The 16,713-nt window shown below is 43.6% G+C and overlaps 2 protein-coding genes across 5 annotated transcripts in view; both read right to left on the bottom strand.

Annotated features, from left to right (window-relative positions):
• The window catches only part of LOC114511468 (zinc finger protein 260-like), an 87,220-nt gene that overhangs the window by 27,555 nt on the left and 42,952 nt on the right, over positions 1-16,713 (bottom strand). The window lies entirely within an intron of this gene.
• LOC114511180 (zinc finger protein 530-like) overlaps positions 1-16,713 on the bottom strand; it is a 61,580-nt gene that overhangs the window by 27,555 nt on the left and 17,312 nt on the right. For 2 of the 4 annotated variants that reach the window (XR_004900227.1, XM_028529862.2), the window contains exons 1-2: positions 5,016-5,549; positions 4,015-4,141 (exon numbers count right to left, since the gene is read on the bottom strand). Coding sequence is in view for 3 of the 4 variants with exons in the window: in XM_028529862.2 (XP_028385663.2) it covers positions 4,015-4,141; positions 5,016-5,474 (586 nt within the window). In the remaining variant the exon portion in view is untranslated. Of the gene's footprint in view, positions 1-3,535; positions 4,142-5,015; positions 5,550-16,713 lie in introns of those variants that run through there. The other 2 variants (XM_036013031.1, XM_036013030.1) reach the window with 2 other exon arrangements.

Raw genomic sequence — 16,713 nt, forward strand, 5'->3', positions numbered from 1 at the left:
TTGTACTAGAGCCTGTGATGTTAAATGTCAATGTAGTGATATGTGTGCACTCCAAGGGTCTGTAGGTATAGACCAAAGTTAGAGTGAAATAAAAAAAATAATAATAAAACAAAACAAAACCTGTAATAGAAAGATTTGAGGCCCTGGCTGGTATGGCTCTATGCATTGAGTTCCAGATTGCAAACTGAAAGGTCACTGGCTCAAATCCTAGTCAGGGTACATGCCTGGCTTACAGGCCAGTACCCAAGTTGATGGTGCTCAGAAGGCAATCAATCGATGTACCTCTGACACATCAGATGTTTCTCTTACTCTTATTGTCCCTCCTTTCCCCTCTCTCTAAAAATATATACAATCTTTAAAAAAAAATGGTTGAGGAGCAAGTTTAGATAGGTGATGATTATCTGTGAGCTGATAATCTGAGTAAAAATGATAACTCAAAACTGAATATTTGACAACTTGTCAATAATAAACAAGGATAAGTAGAATGGGGTGAGGAACTAGCAATGGTAACAAATAGTAATCAACAAAGTGGGTCTCTAGTTATCACTTTAGCATAGCCCATGTGCCAAACCCTCTCCAACACCCCTTCGCCAAAACATGACAGTCTCTGTGTCCACTCTGCATGGAAAGAATTTTTCTCCTGGAATGCACAAATGCAATGTCCCCTTTAATCCCAGTAGAGCCATTACATGGAATATACATGATATAAATTGAAAGAGAAGAACTGAAGAACTTGTGGTAGAAGAAAGCACAAGAGACCACAGAGAAAAGGTCTGAGTGATTCAGCAAGATGGGCGAATAAGAAATAGGAGAATTCTACCTTCTTCCATAGCATGTAGATGGCTATCCACAAACGGGATCAATCCTAGAGGAGGGGAATATAAATCTAACTAAGACAAATAGAAAATCAGCCTTGACTAGATAGCTCAGTTGTTTAGAGCAGTGGTCTCAAACCACCACCATGGACCATACCACTCCACAGCCTATTAGGAACTAGGCTACAAGTGAAGCTCCCCTGAAGTACCGGGGTCCTCCTGTAAACTCCTGGCCGCTTCCACAGTGGGTGAGCAAGAAGTATATCTGAGTTGCACCTCCCAGTTCTCTTCCCCTGAACCCCCTACACTGCCATGCCACCCACCCCACCTTCTGGTATAAAGGTTCTTGATGCCAAATAGGTTGGAGACTGTTAGGCTAGTACATGGACATGATATGTCAAGATTATAGGTTCGATCCCTGGTAAGGCACATACAAGAAGCAACCAATGAATGTATAAACAACTGGAAAAACAAAGTGATGATTTTTCCTCTTTCTCCCTTGCCCTTGTCTCTCTAACTTCAATAAACAAGCATACATACAGACAGACACAAAAGACAAGCAGCAAAGCAATGTGCAAAAAACATAGAAGAGCACAGAAAAGATGACAGGGAAGATGGTTCAACAAACAAGTTTGAATATAGCAAGGGTCAAAAACAAGGGTCACAGTTACTTCAATCAACTACTGTGATTGTACTCAGGTTGGCCTTAGTGGACTGTTCTGTAAAAAACACTAGAAATTTTTTCTTTGAAGAACCACAGAAATCCCTGCAACATCTGTGGACTCCCCATGGTTTATAAATCAGAGGACCCTACAGAGTTTCTCAGCACAAAACCCAAAACACATCCCTTTGTCCACAACCTAGTCCAGGAAGAACCAAAAATTCAGTGCCACCAAAGACTTCAAAACCCTTGACTGTCACTGAAAAATATTACCAAAGGAACTGTTGACCTGTACATTTTTTTGTTATTTTGACCTCAGCTCATGTAGCATCAATAGGTGGGACATGTCTCAAGAGTGAGATACAACACAGACTCAGGTGATCTTTAAATCCACATAAAGATGAATCTGTCCCTCTAGCCAGAATTAGTCCATAAAATGGAAAGGAGTTACTGCTTCATCAGATGTATAGATACTAAGAGGATTAAAAGAAATACTAAAAACAAGGAAACTACCAATAGATCATAATTGCCCAATAATCTATAACAAACAGATGGATTTCAATGTATAGCCTGATAAGGAATCCAAAATATTAACTTTCAAAAATATCCTTGAGCCACCAGACAATACCAAGGGAAGCAACTTAAAGTAGAAATCGTAATAAGAATAATAGGAGAATATCAGGTACACAGAAAAATTTAAATAATATAACAGCACTGATGGGTGTGGATTTTACCATACCAATTGAGTGTTGGCCTGTGGACCAACAGGTTGTCAATTCAATTCCTAGCCAGGGCACATGCCTGGGTTGAGGGCTAGGTCCCCAGTGGGGTCCACGTGAGAGAAAAAGCAAATTTTGGTGGCATCACAATTTCTGACTTCAATCCACAAGAAAGCCACACCAACCAAACCCTGTGTCATTAAAATAAACACAGACCACTAGAACGCAACAGAAAATACAGAGATAAACACAGGCACTGACATTAGACTAATCTTTCACAAAAAACAAACCCAAGACATATGAGAAAGAAAAAATAGTTTGTTTAGTACATAGTGTTGGGGAAAACTGACATTCATATGTAAAACAAAAAAACTGGACACCACTGATAAAAAAAATGAGCTCAAACTTCATAAAAAAATTCAATGTCAGTACTGGAACTTTAAACTTCTTTAGACAACCTAGGGAAGTTTTAGACATTTGCTTTTTTTAAAATCATGTAATTATTTTTTAAAAGAGTTTTACTTACTTTTCTTCTCAAAAGAAGGGAAGAGAGAGAAAAAGAGAGAAAGAGAAACACCAATGTGACAAGAAGAAGTTATCAGTTGCCTTGTCCATGCAAACAACTGGGCCCGTGGACTATAATCCACGCATGTACCCTGACTTCGAATACAACAGGCGACCTTCCAGCTTGCAGGACTTAGCCACAGCAGTCAGGGCTGAAGATTTCTTTTTGAAGTATCTTCTGAATGTGACAACCACCAGCAGGCAAATAAGCAAATATAAAAAGACTGGACTATGACAAATGAAAAAATTTCTTCACAGGTCAGCATTTAACAGAATGTAATGAAAAGGCAGTCCTGCCCAGTATGGCTCAGAGGATTGGGCATCATCCATCAAAGCTAAAGGTGGCCTGTTGGATTCCCTGTCAGGACACAGGGGTGGACTTGGGGGTTCAGTCCCTGATGGGGGCAGGAAAGAGAGGGGAAGGAGCAATGTTTCTCTCTCACATCATTGTTTCTCTCCCTCCCTTCTCCTCTACCTAAAAATAGAAGTCAATATAATATAAAAATAAACATAACAAAAAAGAAAAATAGGTTATCCCAGGACGGGAGAACATCCTTGAACATCATATAAAAATATGGTTAGGAGATATTGTGGGTACAGGTTAGAAAAAGTCACATATATTTATAAATGCTATTAACAAACTAACACCTTAGTTTGAAAAAGAAAAGAAAACTCTCTACATAACTTAAATAAAAATAATTTATCCCTAAACAGTGGTACCCAGTATTACAGCCTGATGAAAAACTGCAACACTGCACTTGCTGAATGCAAGGTTGCCATTTTGAAATTCTAAAACAATAAACAAAAAAAGCAATATCTGCAAAGCAAAATTAAACAAATGACAAAAGCTGTGTAGCAGTAGATAAAAAAGAATTAATATATAAAATATACAAGGGATTCAAAATACTCATTAGCCAAAATAGTAGACATTTTTTGAAACATGTATATACAAATGACCAACAAAATAGAAAAAATACTTTTTGTCACAAATCAAGGTGGTATTTATGAGTCTCCACACAACATTATAAATGACAAATCCTTCCCTGTGAGTTCACAAAAACAGGTACAGGTGTTGAAGGGTGATAAAAGACTGGTGCAAACAAAGCAGCCCTACCAAGGAAGGCAACTGCTCAGAAACCTGGAAAATTGAGCAGTGCTTATAGTCCACGTATGAGGAGAGAGTAGCCCCTAGAGAACAGGGGATATAAGGAAATGCAAAGCCTGGTCCACACCACTGGCACAGTGAAGGCATTACCCAGTGAAGATACAAGCTCAAAGTTCTCCAGCATCACATCCAGGTACAGGCGTCTCTGAGCTTCATTGAGGAGACGCCATTCTTCCCTGGAGAAGTACAGGGCAATGTCCGCAAAGGTCATACCAACCTGTCACAATGGAGACAAATGAATGATGAGCTATTTGAGAACCGCCTCCCCCACCCCCAGGATATTACTCCTTACAAATCTTCCCCTCCCTGTATTTCTTCCAGGGCTCCCCAGTTCAGTGTGGACATCAGGCCCTAATGCCAACGCTGCCTGCTCTCTCATCACAGTCCCATTCATTACTGTTATCACGGTCAGCAACAGCAATGTGGCGAAACACAGACAAAGGTCATCGAAGCCCTAGGTTATGACGACCAACTCCCATCCTTCCTGCCACATTGTTCCAGATCATGCCTCCAAGACACAGCCAAACATAAGCTTAAGATTCACCCCATTATCCTCACATCAGGGCGCAAGATATCCAGCTCACACTTCCTCTAGGTGTGCACACCATTGTGGAATGTCTGCCTCCTGCACATCTTCAGACCCAAGGTTCTCTCCCTCAGGTCTGCCACCTTCCTGCTGCACACAGCACGGGCAGCTCTCTGGACTAACCCATGAACTAGGCATACGGCAGCCAAAGAGTGCTTGATATGTTTCAGCAGGAACCCGCACAACCCCAGATTTCTGATGAATTTCATACCCAGTAAATCTCCGAATTGACTCTGAAGTCCACCCTGCCTCCTCTTAGCTCTTTGATTCAATAATCCTCACCGACTTCCGCACGCACGGGAGTTTCAGATACAAATAAGCCCTGCCCTCTCTGCTCTGTACTCGCTGTGTCCTCAGAAACCGCAACACTCCTCTCTGCAAAGAGCCTTCGTCTCCGACCCAACCGGGAAGCTGGAGCTGCAGGGGGTCGTCAGCACACGGGATGCGGGGTTCGGTGTGGCGAGGCAGTTGAGGTGGGTGGAGGTGTGAGGGGACGCGCACTTACCTCAGCCGAGCGTCTCAGCGAGGCGGCCAACGTACTTTGAGCTACAGTCCAGGACACAGCGGCGGGAGAAGAGGTCGCCCCCGCCATGCCGACCCCAGCCAAGGCTACCCTTGTCTCGGCCCTGGCGCAGGCCACCCGGGTAGCGTCGTCCACTTTCTTCTTCTCGGATGATATTTGTGGACCGAACTCTGGTGCCTTCCCCGCCCGGGGATCCCCACTAGCACCCAACTGACTGGACCTTCTGAGCACGTAATTGAGCGGAATCTGGCTGAAGGAATTTGCCCGCCACGATGAGGATGCCGGAAGTCCCGCCCCTTCAAGAGTTTCCCAACGGAAATTACTTTCTTCACCCCACCCCATTGGGTAGGAGGGGCCGTATTCCCTGTCTCTTATCCTGAGAATCCAGGTGGTGATCCGGGGTTTTCCCACATCACTACAGTAGAAATGACCAAGACCCATCGCTAAAGCGGCTGGGAAATGCTAGGTTCCCACGAAGAGCTCCTCAATATGGCTAAAGAAAGTAAAATTTTCCAAATGGTGAAAGGGATGCAGTCCATGTTATTCAAACAAATTATCTGGGAGCCCATCACAGGAACTCTTAATAGAAAAGGTAGGCCTGCATTGCAGAGCATATTTACACAAATGACCTACTTACACCATCATATATGTATGTGACAAGTATAATACAGGACTGTAGGACAAGCCTTTGAAAGAAAAAAGACTAAATGCACAATACAAACAGTAAATAGAATTCTATTGTTCAGTTATAACTTGAACATCAATTTATCCATTAAGGTAAATAATTTAAGTGAGAAAGTTGAGTTCTGACAGTGATTGGTGTTTTCGTTAATGTGTACATGCTTTTGTATTTATCATAGTGAAAGAGAATATGTACTTTACTGACATATTTAAGACATGAGTTGAAATGCTGTCTCGGGCATTCTCAATGTTTCAGATGACAAACGTGTATTCATTATAGTTAGGATAAAAGAAGCATATATTTATAATGATAGTGGACCCATATATACCTCAGACACTTTAAAAATCACATGAACCATTGTAAGTAACAATTATGGGTATGCATATGCGCAAGAAACATTAAATTTCATTATAATTAGGTGAGAAGCATTTCCTATTGAAAATTTTAGAGCAGCTGTAGCTGGTGTAGCTGAGTGGATGAGTGCCAGCCTGTGAACCAAAGGGTTGCTGGTTCCATTCCTAGTCAGGGCACATGCCTGGGTTGAGAGCCAGGTCCCTAGTTGGGGATGTGCAAGAGGCAACCACACGTTGATGTTCCTCTCCCTGTCTTTCTTCCTCCCTTAGCCTCTCTCAAGATATAAATAAGATCTCTTAAAAAAAGAAAGAAAATTTCAGAGCATTTATGACACTGAAATAAAAACCACAATTTGAAATAATTGAACTAAGTAATGTACCAGAAAAATCTAAACACTTACCAGAAATCATAAAGGTCACTTGTACATGAACTTAATCCCTAGCACCCTGGAAATGGCACAAGGATCTCAGCAATGGCCTGACACTGGAGGCGAACTACTGCCATGGGAAGACCCTATAGTGTTTTCTTGTACATGAAACATCTTTCCCATTAAATCGAATCCCTTGTCCCCTCCTCCCTCCTTTAAATGTGTGCTCTTAACCTCCTCAGGATCCACATGCTTCTCACTCCTGAGTGCTGGTCACTTTATGTTTCCACATAATAGATCAGCTAACAATGTATTATACCATGGAAGATTTTCCTTTGGAATTGTTGGCTGCTTCTTCAATAAAGCCTTGCAACAACCCTGGTTGTGGTCACATTTCTTTAATCACTGCTGTGTAACACACTCCTAGTTCGGCCTCTGAAGCAGTGAGATAATTAGTAAGTGATAATTAAAGCAATGAAACATAATGCCATGGCTATTTTCCACAATTCCAAGTTTGTCTCCTCACACCTTACTGTATCTTTCTCACCTCACTTTTTTCTTTGGATTCAAAACCTTTTTCTTGCAGTCATATGCCCACCTGTAACACCTTCAAGGATAACGACATTTGTAGACATCTTGGTAGCAAATGTAAATTTGCTAAAGGACCCTGCTCCCAGATATACACTATATTCTTAGAAAATACAAACCATATTCCCAAAATACATTAAGAAATGTTATGGGGGAAAACAAATATTTTCTGGGGTTGCAAAACAAATACCAAAAAGACCCAGATGGGATATAGAACCTGCAGGTCACCTTCAGCCAGATGAGATTCAGAAAGCTCTAGCGAGTCATCAGGAGATAGATTGCCAGGTTGCTACTGTGAGGTCAGAGTCGCTCAAGAAACAGGATGGACACAGCGAGCTAAGGAGAGCAGGGTTTATTAGCAGGGAATAAGAGGGAAAGTGAATCCAACCGAGGGAACATAAGAGGAAAGTGGGGCCAACCAAGGTATGTTGGGACTTGTGGGGATAAGTGGAGCCAAACCAGGGAGGGTGGGACTCGCTCGGTGTTCTCAGATCAGGGTGTTTAAACGCAAAAACCTGCAGTTGGGGCATTAGAGTCTGATTGGCTGGAACTGGTTGTTGGTTGAAAGCTGCATCCTGTTATGCCATATAGGTAGACCCCAGACCCTAATTTTCCTGGGAAGGGTCTGTAGGCAGCTTTCCACTGTGCCATTTTCTCCCCTGGTAAATTTCATTCCTCCTAGGCCTGCCTAGATCTAACAGAAAGCCCACACAGAGGCCTCAGTGCCCACTACACCTGCCTCTGCACGTGGGTCAGCGGGTTGCTTCAAGCCTGATTACATTCACAAACACACCCCAAAACAAAGGTGCTTGTGAGTACTGGGGAAGTGAGGGGTGCCTGTCCTGGGAATAATTCTGCAGGCGCAGAGGTGGCAGTGGTCTGAATCTGGGCAGGCTGCAGTCACATCCGCAGCTCTGCAAATGCACACCTCAGCACTTGACCTTCTCCAACAGCCTAAAAATAAAACATACCTTATATTCATTTTACACATAAGAAAACTGAAGCCCAGAATGAGAAAACAGTTCATTTTTTGAAAGAATAGGAAGAACCTAGGAAAATCTAGGCCAGTGGAATAGGGAAACTGAGACAAAAAAAAAAATTAAACAAGGCCAAACTGTTTGAACAACTTATAGCTAGCTGGTGAATTACAAGAGCTCATCTCCCCTAACTGAGGACACTCAGAGGAAATGGTTTATGCCTCTCCTCCTTAACCAGAGAATACATGGTTTGACTCAACATAGCCTGGGAAATAGAGAACAGAGACATAAGTAATATAATTTGTGTCAGCTAAACACAGGGACATACGGTTAGGTGAACAAATAACAAAGATCCTTTTATAAGCCACGCAGAGCCATGATGCAAGTGAAACAGTAGAGTAGAATGAAGAATATTCCCTAATACACCCATGTGCTCATTTTGATGCATCAGCATGTTAATAATGCAAGTGGAGAGCTAATAAATATCTTCTCAACTCTCCCCTAAGATTCTTACCCACAGAAGAGAACACCCCCCAGTGTAATGTGGTCCTGAGCTTGAGATCCCCCAAAATCCCAAAGCTCCCAGAGCTATTGCTTGGAGGAGGAAGGAAGCAGAGAGGGCCATTTAGGTTACTGCCCATAGCTGAAGAACTTGGCCAGTGTTTCAGTAATGTTAAAGGCTGTGCCTGCTCAGAGCCAAGGAAATGGGCCTGACTCTAACCCCTGATAAATGTGGCTGGAGGGGCTTTTCTACTTGCTAGAGTGCAGGAAGGTGGTTAGCTCTAAGTCACAGGGCCTTGCTTGCCTGAACTATCAATGACAGCCAAAAAAGGCATAAGAGACCAGGCTGCTAACAGGTGTCACCCTTTATGGGAGAAGTTGGAAATGAAGATACTGAGCAAGTACACATCTGGATTCAAGCCCAGGTGCAGGGGTAACTGGGAGCCCACATGTGTTCCCTCTCTTTTTCTCTCTCCCTCTCCCCCTCTCTCTCTTCCCCTCTCCCCCCTCCCCCACCCTTCTTTCCTCCCTCCATCTCTCTCTCTCTCTCTCTGCCACGCTAGAGCTCTGGACCATGTGGGAAGGAGAGTAAGACAGCCATGAGAGGCTCTCTTTTATGCGTGCTCTTAACCATGAGGCTTGGGAGCAGACACAGGAGTCTTTGGAGCAGACACAGGAGTCTTGGCCATGTGGTTTGAAAGGGATTCCAGGAGCCTACCATGAGGATGTGGTTAAGAGTAGGAGCCTGGCCAAGCATGGACAACTCTTGAAAGCTGTAATACAGACAGGAAACTGCCCAGCTAAGCTAGACTCTGTCTTCTTGAGAGATGCTACCTCTGACTGGCCAGGTTTGGCCCTGATGAGGGGGGGCGGGGTAAGGGAGGCAGGACTTTGCACATGTGGGTGTTTCTTTGTTTCTAAAGGGAGTGAGCCCTGGCTTGTGTAGCCTAGTGGATTGAGTGCCAGCCTGCGGACCATAGGGTTGCTGGTTCAATTCCTAGTCAGGGCATATGACAGGGTTGTAGGCCCAGTCCTTTGTGGAGAGCACATGAGAGGCAACTACACATTGGTGTTTTTTTCACTCTCTTTCTCCTTCCCTTCCCCTCTCTCTAAAAATAAATAAATAAATAAATAAATAAATAAATAAATGTAAAAAAGAAAGTGATATATAACAGCAGAATTCCACTATTATTCTAAACCTGTTTAACTTTTGAATAAATAGCTCTTTTCCTTTTCATAAGATCCTGGTATTGGGAGTCATGGTTCTTATGGGTGGCAGGCAACAGAACCCTGAGCAATGCAACACAGTGGTTCTGTTACAACAGAACAGAACTCAGAGCCAGCTCGCTCCAGAGCATGCCCATGGCCCTTCCCAGACATGAACTTTTTACTTCCTCTTAAATTCTAAGGGTCCCCACAAGCTTTGCAGCCCACACGGCAGCAAAGATTAGCGGCTTGGCTGAAGCTTACCCACTGATCCTTTCTCCATGGCCCCATTTTCTCTGGCGTCCCAGTGAGCCAACAGGAGCCCTGCCTTGGCTCACTCCTTTCCTATAATGTTTCTAGGGAGCCAAAGCAGAGCACCACCTGGGCTCTCTCCTGTTACTTTTTCTACCCTAAGGCTTTCCTTTGTTTCACTGTCACCAGCCTCTAAAAAACATACTCTCAAAACCACCTGGATTGATGATATGAAATCTTTCCTCATCAAAGTCCAGAATCCACATACTACATGCTAGTTTGTTTGAGACAGACCCACTCTGGGCCAGTTCCCCTACAGTATCATTCTGGTGCCCAATGTGGGCCACTGGAGTTCTTTTCACTTTTCTTGTCTTTCTCCCCCTCTTTAATTCATTCTCCTGTCTCTTCTCATCCTCCTTGTGGAGGAAACCTACCTGTCAGCTGCAGAGTATGTCTCTTCTCAAATCGTCAATGCTGAGACTGAAGGTAAGGCTGCCCTCTGGACATGGAGTCATCTCAACATATGACTGTCCTCAGGTGACATCTGGGAGATGGGGTCCAATGAGCCAGGAGCTTATCACCCCTGATGTCAAAAGGGACTCCTTACCACACCTTTTGCTGCCCTGTGTGGAGTTTAAGATGTGTGGTACACATGCTCACGGGGTAAACGTGCTTTCTATTTGTGTTCCTCTCTCCATTCTGGAATTGACACTCCCACCTGAGTGGGGTGAATTCATCCCCAGGACATCTAGCCAATGTCCCAATTGATGGGAAAACCATTTTCAGGGCACAGGGTAGATAGGCCTACAAGACGACCACACACTTTCTCTTTGTATTTCCTTATCTGCCAGTGTAGGGTTGAGTCCTGTGTGGGGGGGGTAAATCTATCCTCAGGGCACTTACTCCAGGTCATTTCTGAGGCCCCCTGAGGGCCCCAGGTAACCACGTCCACAGCACATTTCTCTACTTGTTTTAGAACTCCGGTCCTCTAGCTAAAGCATTTATTACACCAATTTTGACAACCTCATGCCACTCACGACACATCTCATCTCCTGTTACTGTTTTTCTTTCTCCCACGTGAATGTATTTGGAGATGTTACATGTGTAATTTCTTAAATTAGGTCAAGACTTTCTTTGTTTCCACAACTCGTTCATGGCCTTTAAAACTTTGAGAGTCTGGACAAATTTTCCTGCTGGGCAATTAGAATAAAAATATACAGTCAGGCTTTTAAACAGCCACACCCTGTGCAGTCCTGGAAACAACAGAAGTGATTGGCCCTCCCCACCCAATGTGAGAGGAAAAAAAATGGTAACTTTTAAAACTGAAGCAGCTGAAATCCTCCCAAGCCTGATAACTCCCCTACCTCCCTCTTCTCCAGCCTCCTTAAACTTGTCAAGGACAAATGAAAGGTGAAAAAAACTTTGGTTTCTCTACAATTAATAATACTGTTTATGCGTATGGTAAGAATAAAGAACTATCTGAAAATTTTTTTTCATGACCCTGTGGTCTGTGAAAATATTTGATATTAAATCTGGTTTAAGTTCGGCTAATATCCTTCAAAGTTATTAACATAAGTACCAGGGACTTCCGGCAAGATGGAGGAATAGGTGGACGCACCGTACCTCCTCGTACAACCAAGATTAAAAAAACCAATAATTCACAACAATAATTTACTATCAGAATAACACCCAGATCCGGCAGAGGATTTATCTGAATGGAAGTCGGGCAGCCAAGAAGTTGAAGTAGACTCATTCATCCGGACTGGTAGGAGAAGACAAGCCGGGCGGGCACGGGGCTGGCGGCGCGCGGAGGTCGGGGGAAGGTTTGGCGTGAAATCGGCGCAAAAGCCATCGGGCGTGCAAGAAGGCAGCGGTGATCCCTGAGTACGCAAGCTGCAGCTGGCAGACCCAGAGGGGTAGCGATTGTAGACCAGGGCAGAACTCGCGGCCCAGAAGCCCAGACAAGGGTCTGCGTCCAGGGGAACGGAACTACCGCCATTGTTTTCTCCCGCCCCACCCCCACATAGAACGTCACAATCTAGCAACCGGGGTGCCCAGCCCCGGTGAGCACCTAAGGCTCCGCCCCACACCGTAACAAGAGCAACCAGACCGGAAAAAAAAAAAGGAGAGACGAGGGGGAAAAAATATGTTTTCAACAGAGCAGATCAGTCCCCCAGGACTCATCCTTTTGAGCGACCAAGAATTAGCCAATCTATCAGATGCACAGTTCAAAACACTGGTGATCAGAAAGCTCACGGAACTGGTGGATTTTGGACGAAATTTAGATGAAAGAATGCAGATTACCATAAAACAGATGCAGGAAGAAACGCGGAGGAGAGCCAATAGTGAAAGGAAGGAATATAAGTCTCAAAACACTACAGTGGACCAGAAGGAAGATAGAATCAACCAAGCAGGAAAGCATGATGAAATAAGAATTGAAAAAATTGAGGAAAGATTAAGAGCATCCAAGACACCTTTAAACGTTCCAATATCCGAATTATAGGGGTACCAGAATCGGAAGGGGAAAAGCAACAGATTGAGCACGTATTTGAACAAATAATAAAGGAGAACTTCCCCAATCTGGCAAAGGGAACAGTCTTCCAAGAAATCCAAGAAGCTCAGAGAGCCCCAAAGAAGTTGGACCCAAGAAGAAACACACCAAGGCACATCATAATTACATTAGCCAAGGTAAAAACGAAGGAGAGAATCCTAGAAGCAGCAAGAGGTAAGGGGACAGTAACCTACAAAGGAGTTCCCATCAGACTGTCAGCTGATTTCTCCAAAGAGACCTTACAGGCAAGAAGGGGCTGGAAAGAAATATTCCAAGTCATGAAAGACAAGGACCTACATCCCAGATTGCTCTATCCAGCAAAACTCTCATTTAGAATGGAAGGGCAGATAAAGTGCTTCTCAGATAAGGTCAAGTTAAAGGAGTTCATCATCACCAAGCCCTTATTTTATGAAATGCTAAAGGGACTTATCTAAGAAAAGAAGATAAAGAAAAGACATGTATAGTAAAAGGACAGCAAACTCACAAATATTAACAATCACACCTAAAGCAAAACCAAAAGAAACTAAGTAAACAATTAGAACAGGAACAGAACCACAGAAATGGAGGGCACATGGAGGGTTAGCAGCAGGGGGGTGGGAGGAGGAGAGAGGGGGAAAAGGTATAGCGAATAAGTAGCATAGAATGTAGGTTGAAAATAGATAGGGGGAGGGCAAGAATAGTACAGGAAATGTAGAAACTAAAGAACTCATAAGTATGACACATGGACATGAACTAAAGGGGGAAATGTGGGTGGGAGGGGGGTACAGGGTGGAGGGGAGAGAAGGGGGGAAATGGGACAACTGTAATAGCATAATCAATAAAATATATTAAAAAAAAAAAAAGAAATGTAAAAGGATTCAAGCCATACAAGGTATGGATTAGGTATACCCGATCACAATGGATTAGATTAGGAAATGCTAACAGAAACATCTCCAGAAAATCTCCAATACACGTTACAGGGTACAGCCAAGAGGGGGGGGGCCCAAATAGGCATTTGAAATGAGGTCCAGAACTTAAGGTGTCCAGGAGATTTTGGGATGTCTCCATCCGCTCCCCCCCCCCCCACAGGGTGTGGGTTGGGGGAAGGGACAAATGGAGCAGGGCCATTGAGAGCTGTTTAGCATAGCAACAGCCTTGCAGCTAAACTCTGGCGTGGTTGTTTGGCATATCTATAACCTTTGACTGGTTGCATAGATAAGTTCGGTAGCTGTGATCAGCTCTAAGCCAGGGGAATGGAAGTAACTTCCCCACCCAGATGTAACTGGGGGGGCGGTCCCCTGAGTTACAGCGCCTGCGTGGGAGCTCAGAGAGGATTGGCTCCAGGAAATGGGGCCACGCCTGCCCAGACTCATGACGGCAGCCCAGTAAAGCTGGAAGGATACGAGTTCCAACATGTGAAGCCAAGTGTGGGAGGAGTCGGAAATGGGGCTGCAGAGGAAGATTGGCCGCGGGGATTTAAAAACCCAGATTTGGCGGCCATTGAGGAGGAGAACCATGCTGCTTTAGAAGAAGAGCCATGTGCAGCCCTGAGAAGGAGAAGCACGCGGACTTGAGGGAGTGTAGACTCCTGCAGCCCTGAGAAGAGAACCACGTGGCCTGGCAGAGTGGGGCCCCCACAGCTTTAGAAGGGGGAACCACCACCTGGTCTTAGCAGAGATCCTGGCAACTCAGCTGAGGTTGCCGGGAACCCAGGGAGGTCTCCCAGTCGAGAGGGAGTACTAACTGGGAAGAACCAGAGGACTGCCTGAGCCATGGACTTCTATTTCCTTTCCTGAGATACGGTACTCTGGACTGGGCAAAGGGGGAAGGAGGGAAGGACTGTGTCTGTTTGTGGATGTTTTAAGGGACTTTGGGATTTTGGTGAAGACATTAGGTCACTACTTTAAGTTTGTATAGCATTAAATAAACGTTTCCTTTCCTTTTCACAAAAAAAACAAACAACAAAAAAACATAAGTACCAAAATATGAATTACTAGACAAGTCTTCAGTTCACTTACTTTTAACTTTTTTATGACAGAAAAGGTAGAAAATAAGTTAGAGGCTATTAATCAATGTCTTATTCTTTATTAGAAATGTCTCTTAAAATTGTAAATATGTGTTTACCAGTGGAGGAGCCTGAGTTTTTAGAAGTCTCAAATGTATTTGCTAATCTAAAGGATACTTTTGTTTATACAATACCGCACTCACTTCAGAAGCCTGTCTGCATCACCACCTCCTGAAGTGAGACTCAACTGTTTGGCTGAATGGACCTGTCACGAGTTGGTTGAGCTGAACACAAAAATTCCCTATTAAGGTGATGGTGCTTTGGGGATTCCAGCCTATCCCTACTTTGGGAGAATCTGCTAACAGTCTCTCTGTTCCAGTCTCAGATCCCATTCCCTTGTCTCCCTTCCATGAGGCAGGGAGAGACTTCAGTGCCCTACACAGTCAGGGACCTGGTTTCCCTGTCAAAATCCTGGACATTGTCTGGTCAGGGAATGACAAAAGCCATGTCTTCCTTGGCATTCTCAGCCTCTGCCTTCTTCTGCTCCTCTTGGGTATAGCTGGTACTGTACTTGTAGTAGGCACATTCAATGCACCAATGCTCTCACCACCCAGGGACTTCTCTTCCAAAACAATTAATAACAAAGATTGTGAGGTAGAAGGGTAATGTCTGCATGGTGTGTGAGGTAGCTCAAGATATGGCCCCTTCACCTCAGAGAACAGGTGGCTGCCTGGCCAGCAGCCTTAAGGAGCAAGAACAATAGCCTGCATAACCCAGACTTCTGAAGGCCCTTGTGTTTATCACAACCCTGCAGCATTCTCACAGGCTACTGTGGCTCCCTTCTGGCTGCCACTGCTCCCTCTCTAGACCTATAAGTAGCACCAAGGCTGGATGCAGGGTTCAGTCTGTCCTGCAACAATCTGCAGCCATTGGTGAGCTCCCCTGTAATGTGAGTAGTAAGTGTCATGTCCACAGCATGTGCACCTCTGCTGGTCCTCTGGGTGGTGTTATTCAGAATATCACAAACAAGTGCAGTGTAGCTGCCTAGTTTGGACTCCTGAGTAACATGGTTTGGCAATAAAAGATACAAAATGTGAAAACACTTGTTGAAGAAAAAGGAAGAATTTGTTCTAAAGTTGGTTATTTCTTAAAAACTTAAGAAGAAACAAAGCAAAAGGACTGTGTAAGTGGCACATGGTTTATATGAGTTAAAGAGGCTTTATAAACAGATCTGGAAATTTTATAGGTAAGCTTAATAATGAATTTAACTAGGTAAATGAACCTAAATATCACAATTAAGCTAACAGAATTTATATGGCTCTATTTCACTATGTTAAGAGGGAAAAAGTTTTGATATCTGTCTAGAAAGGTCAAATTCTGTTTTATTAGAACATTTATGTGTCATGTTGTGGTAATAAGATACTTGATGAAATTTCAAGAAAATAACTTCTCTTCATCCTAGCAATTGAAAGTTTGCCAGCATATATTAATGTTTCATATATTTTATTATCACCTTAACTGAATAAAATCAAATATTATTTCATAACAACATATAATCCTTAGGTCAAATAAGTTTGACGAGCATCTCAGAATTGAAATTTTAAGACTCCTTCTTAACCTAGAAATGTCTTGCAGATCATTCAGTGACCCCTGAAATATCTCAAGGATTTATTCTTTCTCCTTATAAAAAGAAATTTTGGATGACTTAGGCCTATTTTCTTTGCTAAAAACACGAGAAGTTTTGCTAATTAAACAGACAGTAACTAGGTTCGACTTGTGCACACATTTTTATTAGTAAAGTGAATATTCTAGAGAGTATGTAGAACTCTCCAGGAGTCTACACACTGCTAACACACCTTCACCTACATTTGGAACGTGACTGGGATGTGGTGTCATGTGCGAAGGAGGGGGATCCCTGAGAATCGCAAGGGATCAGACCTGTGAGTGGGTAATTCATTTGTGTTATCTAAAGACAGTCACTGTTTTGTTCTGATACATTTACAAATAGGTCTCACTGTTTACAAATCCATGGAAGAGCTCTGACCTATTTCAAAATTACATTTTCTAAAAAATAAAATTTCAGGTCATACCATTGAACAGGACAAGTTTATAAAACTCTAAGGAATAACTGAATTGGCCCTGCATCTGCTGCACCACGTCCTGGCACAGGGAGCCTCCATCATCAGCTGCACCCACCAGGAAAAACAAGGACACAATG

The sequence above is a fragment of the Phyllostomus discolor genome, chromosome 12 (genome assembly GCF_004126475.2).
Source record: "Phyllostomus discolor isolate MPI-MPIP mPhyDis1 chromosome 12, mPhyDis1.pri.v3, whole genome shotgun sequence".
Taxonomy (NCBI): domain Eukaryota; kingdom Metazoa; phylum Chordata; class Mammalia; order Chiroptera; family Phyllostomidae; genus Phyllostomus; species Phyllostomus discolor.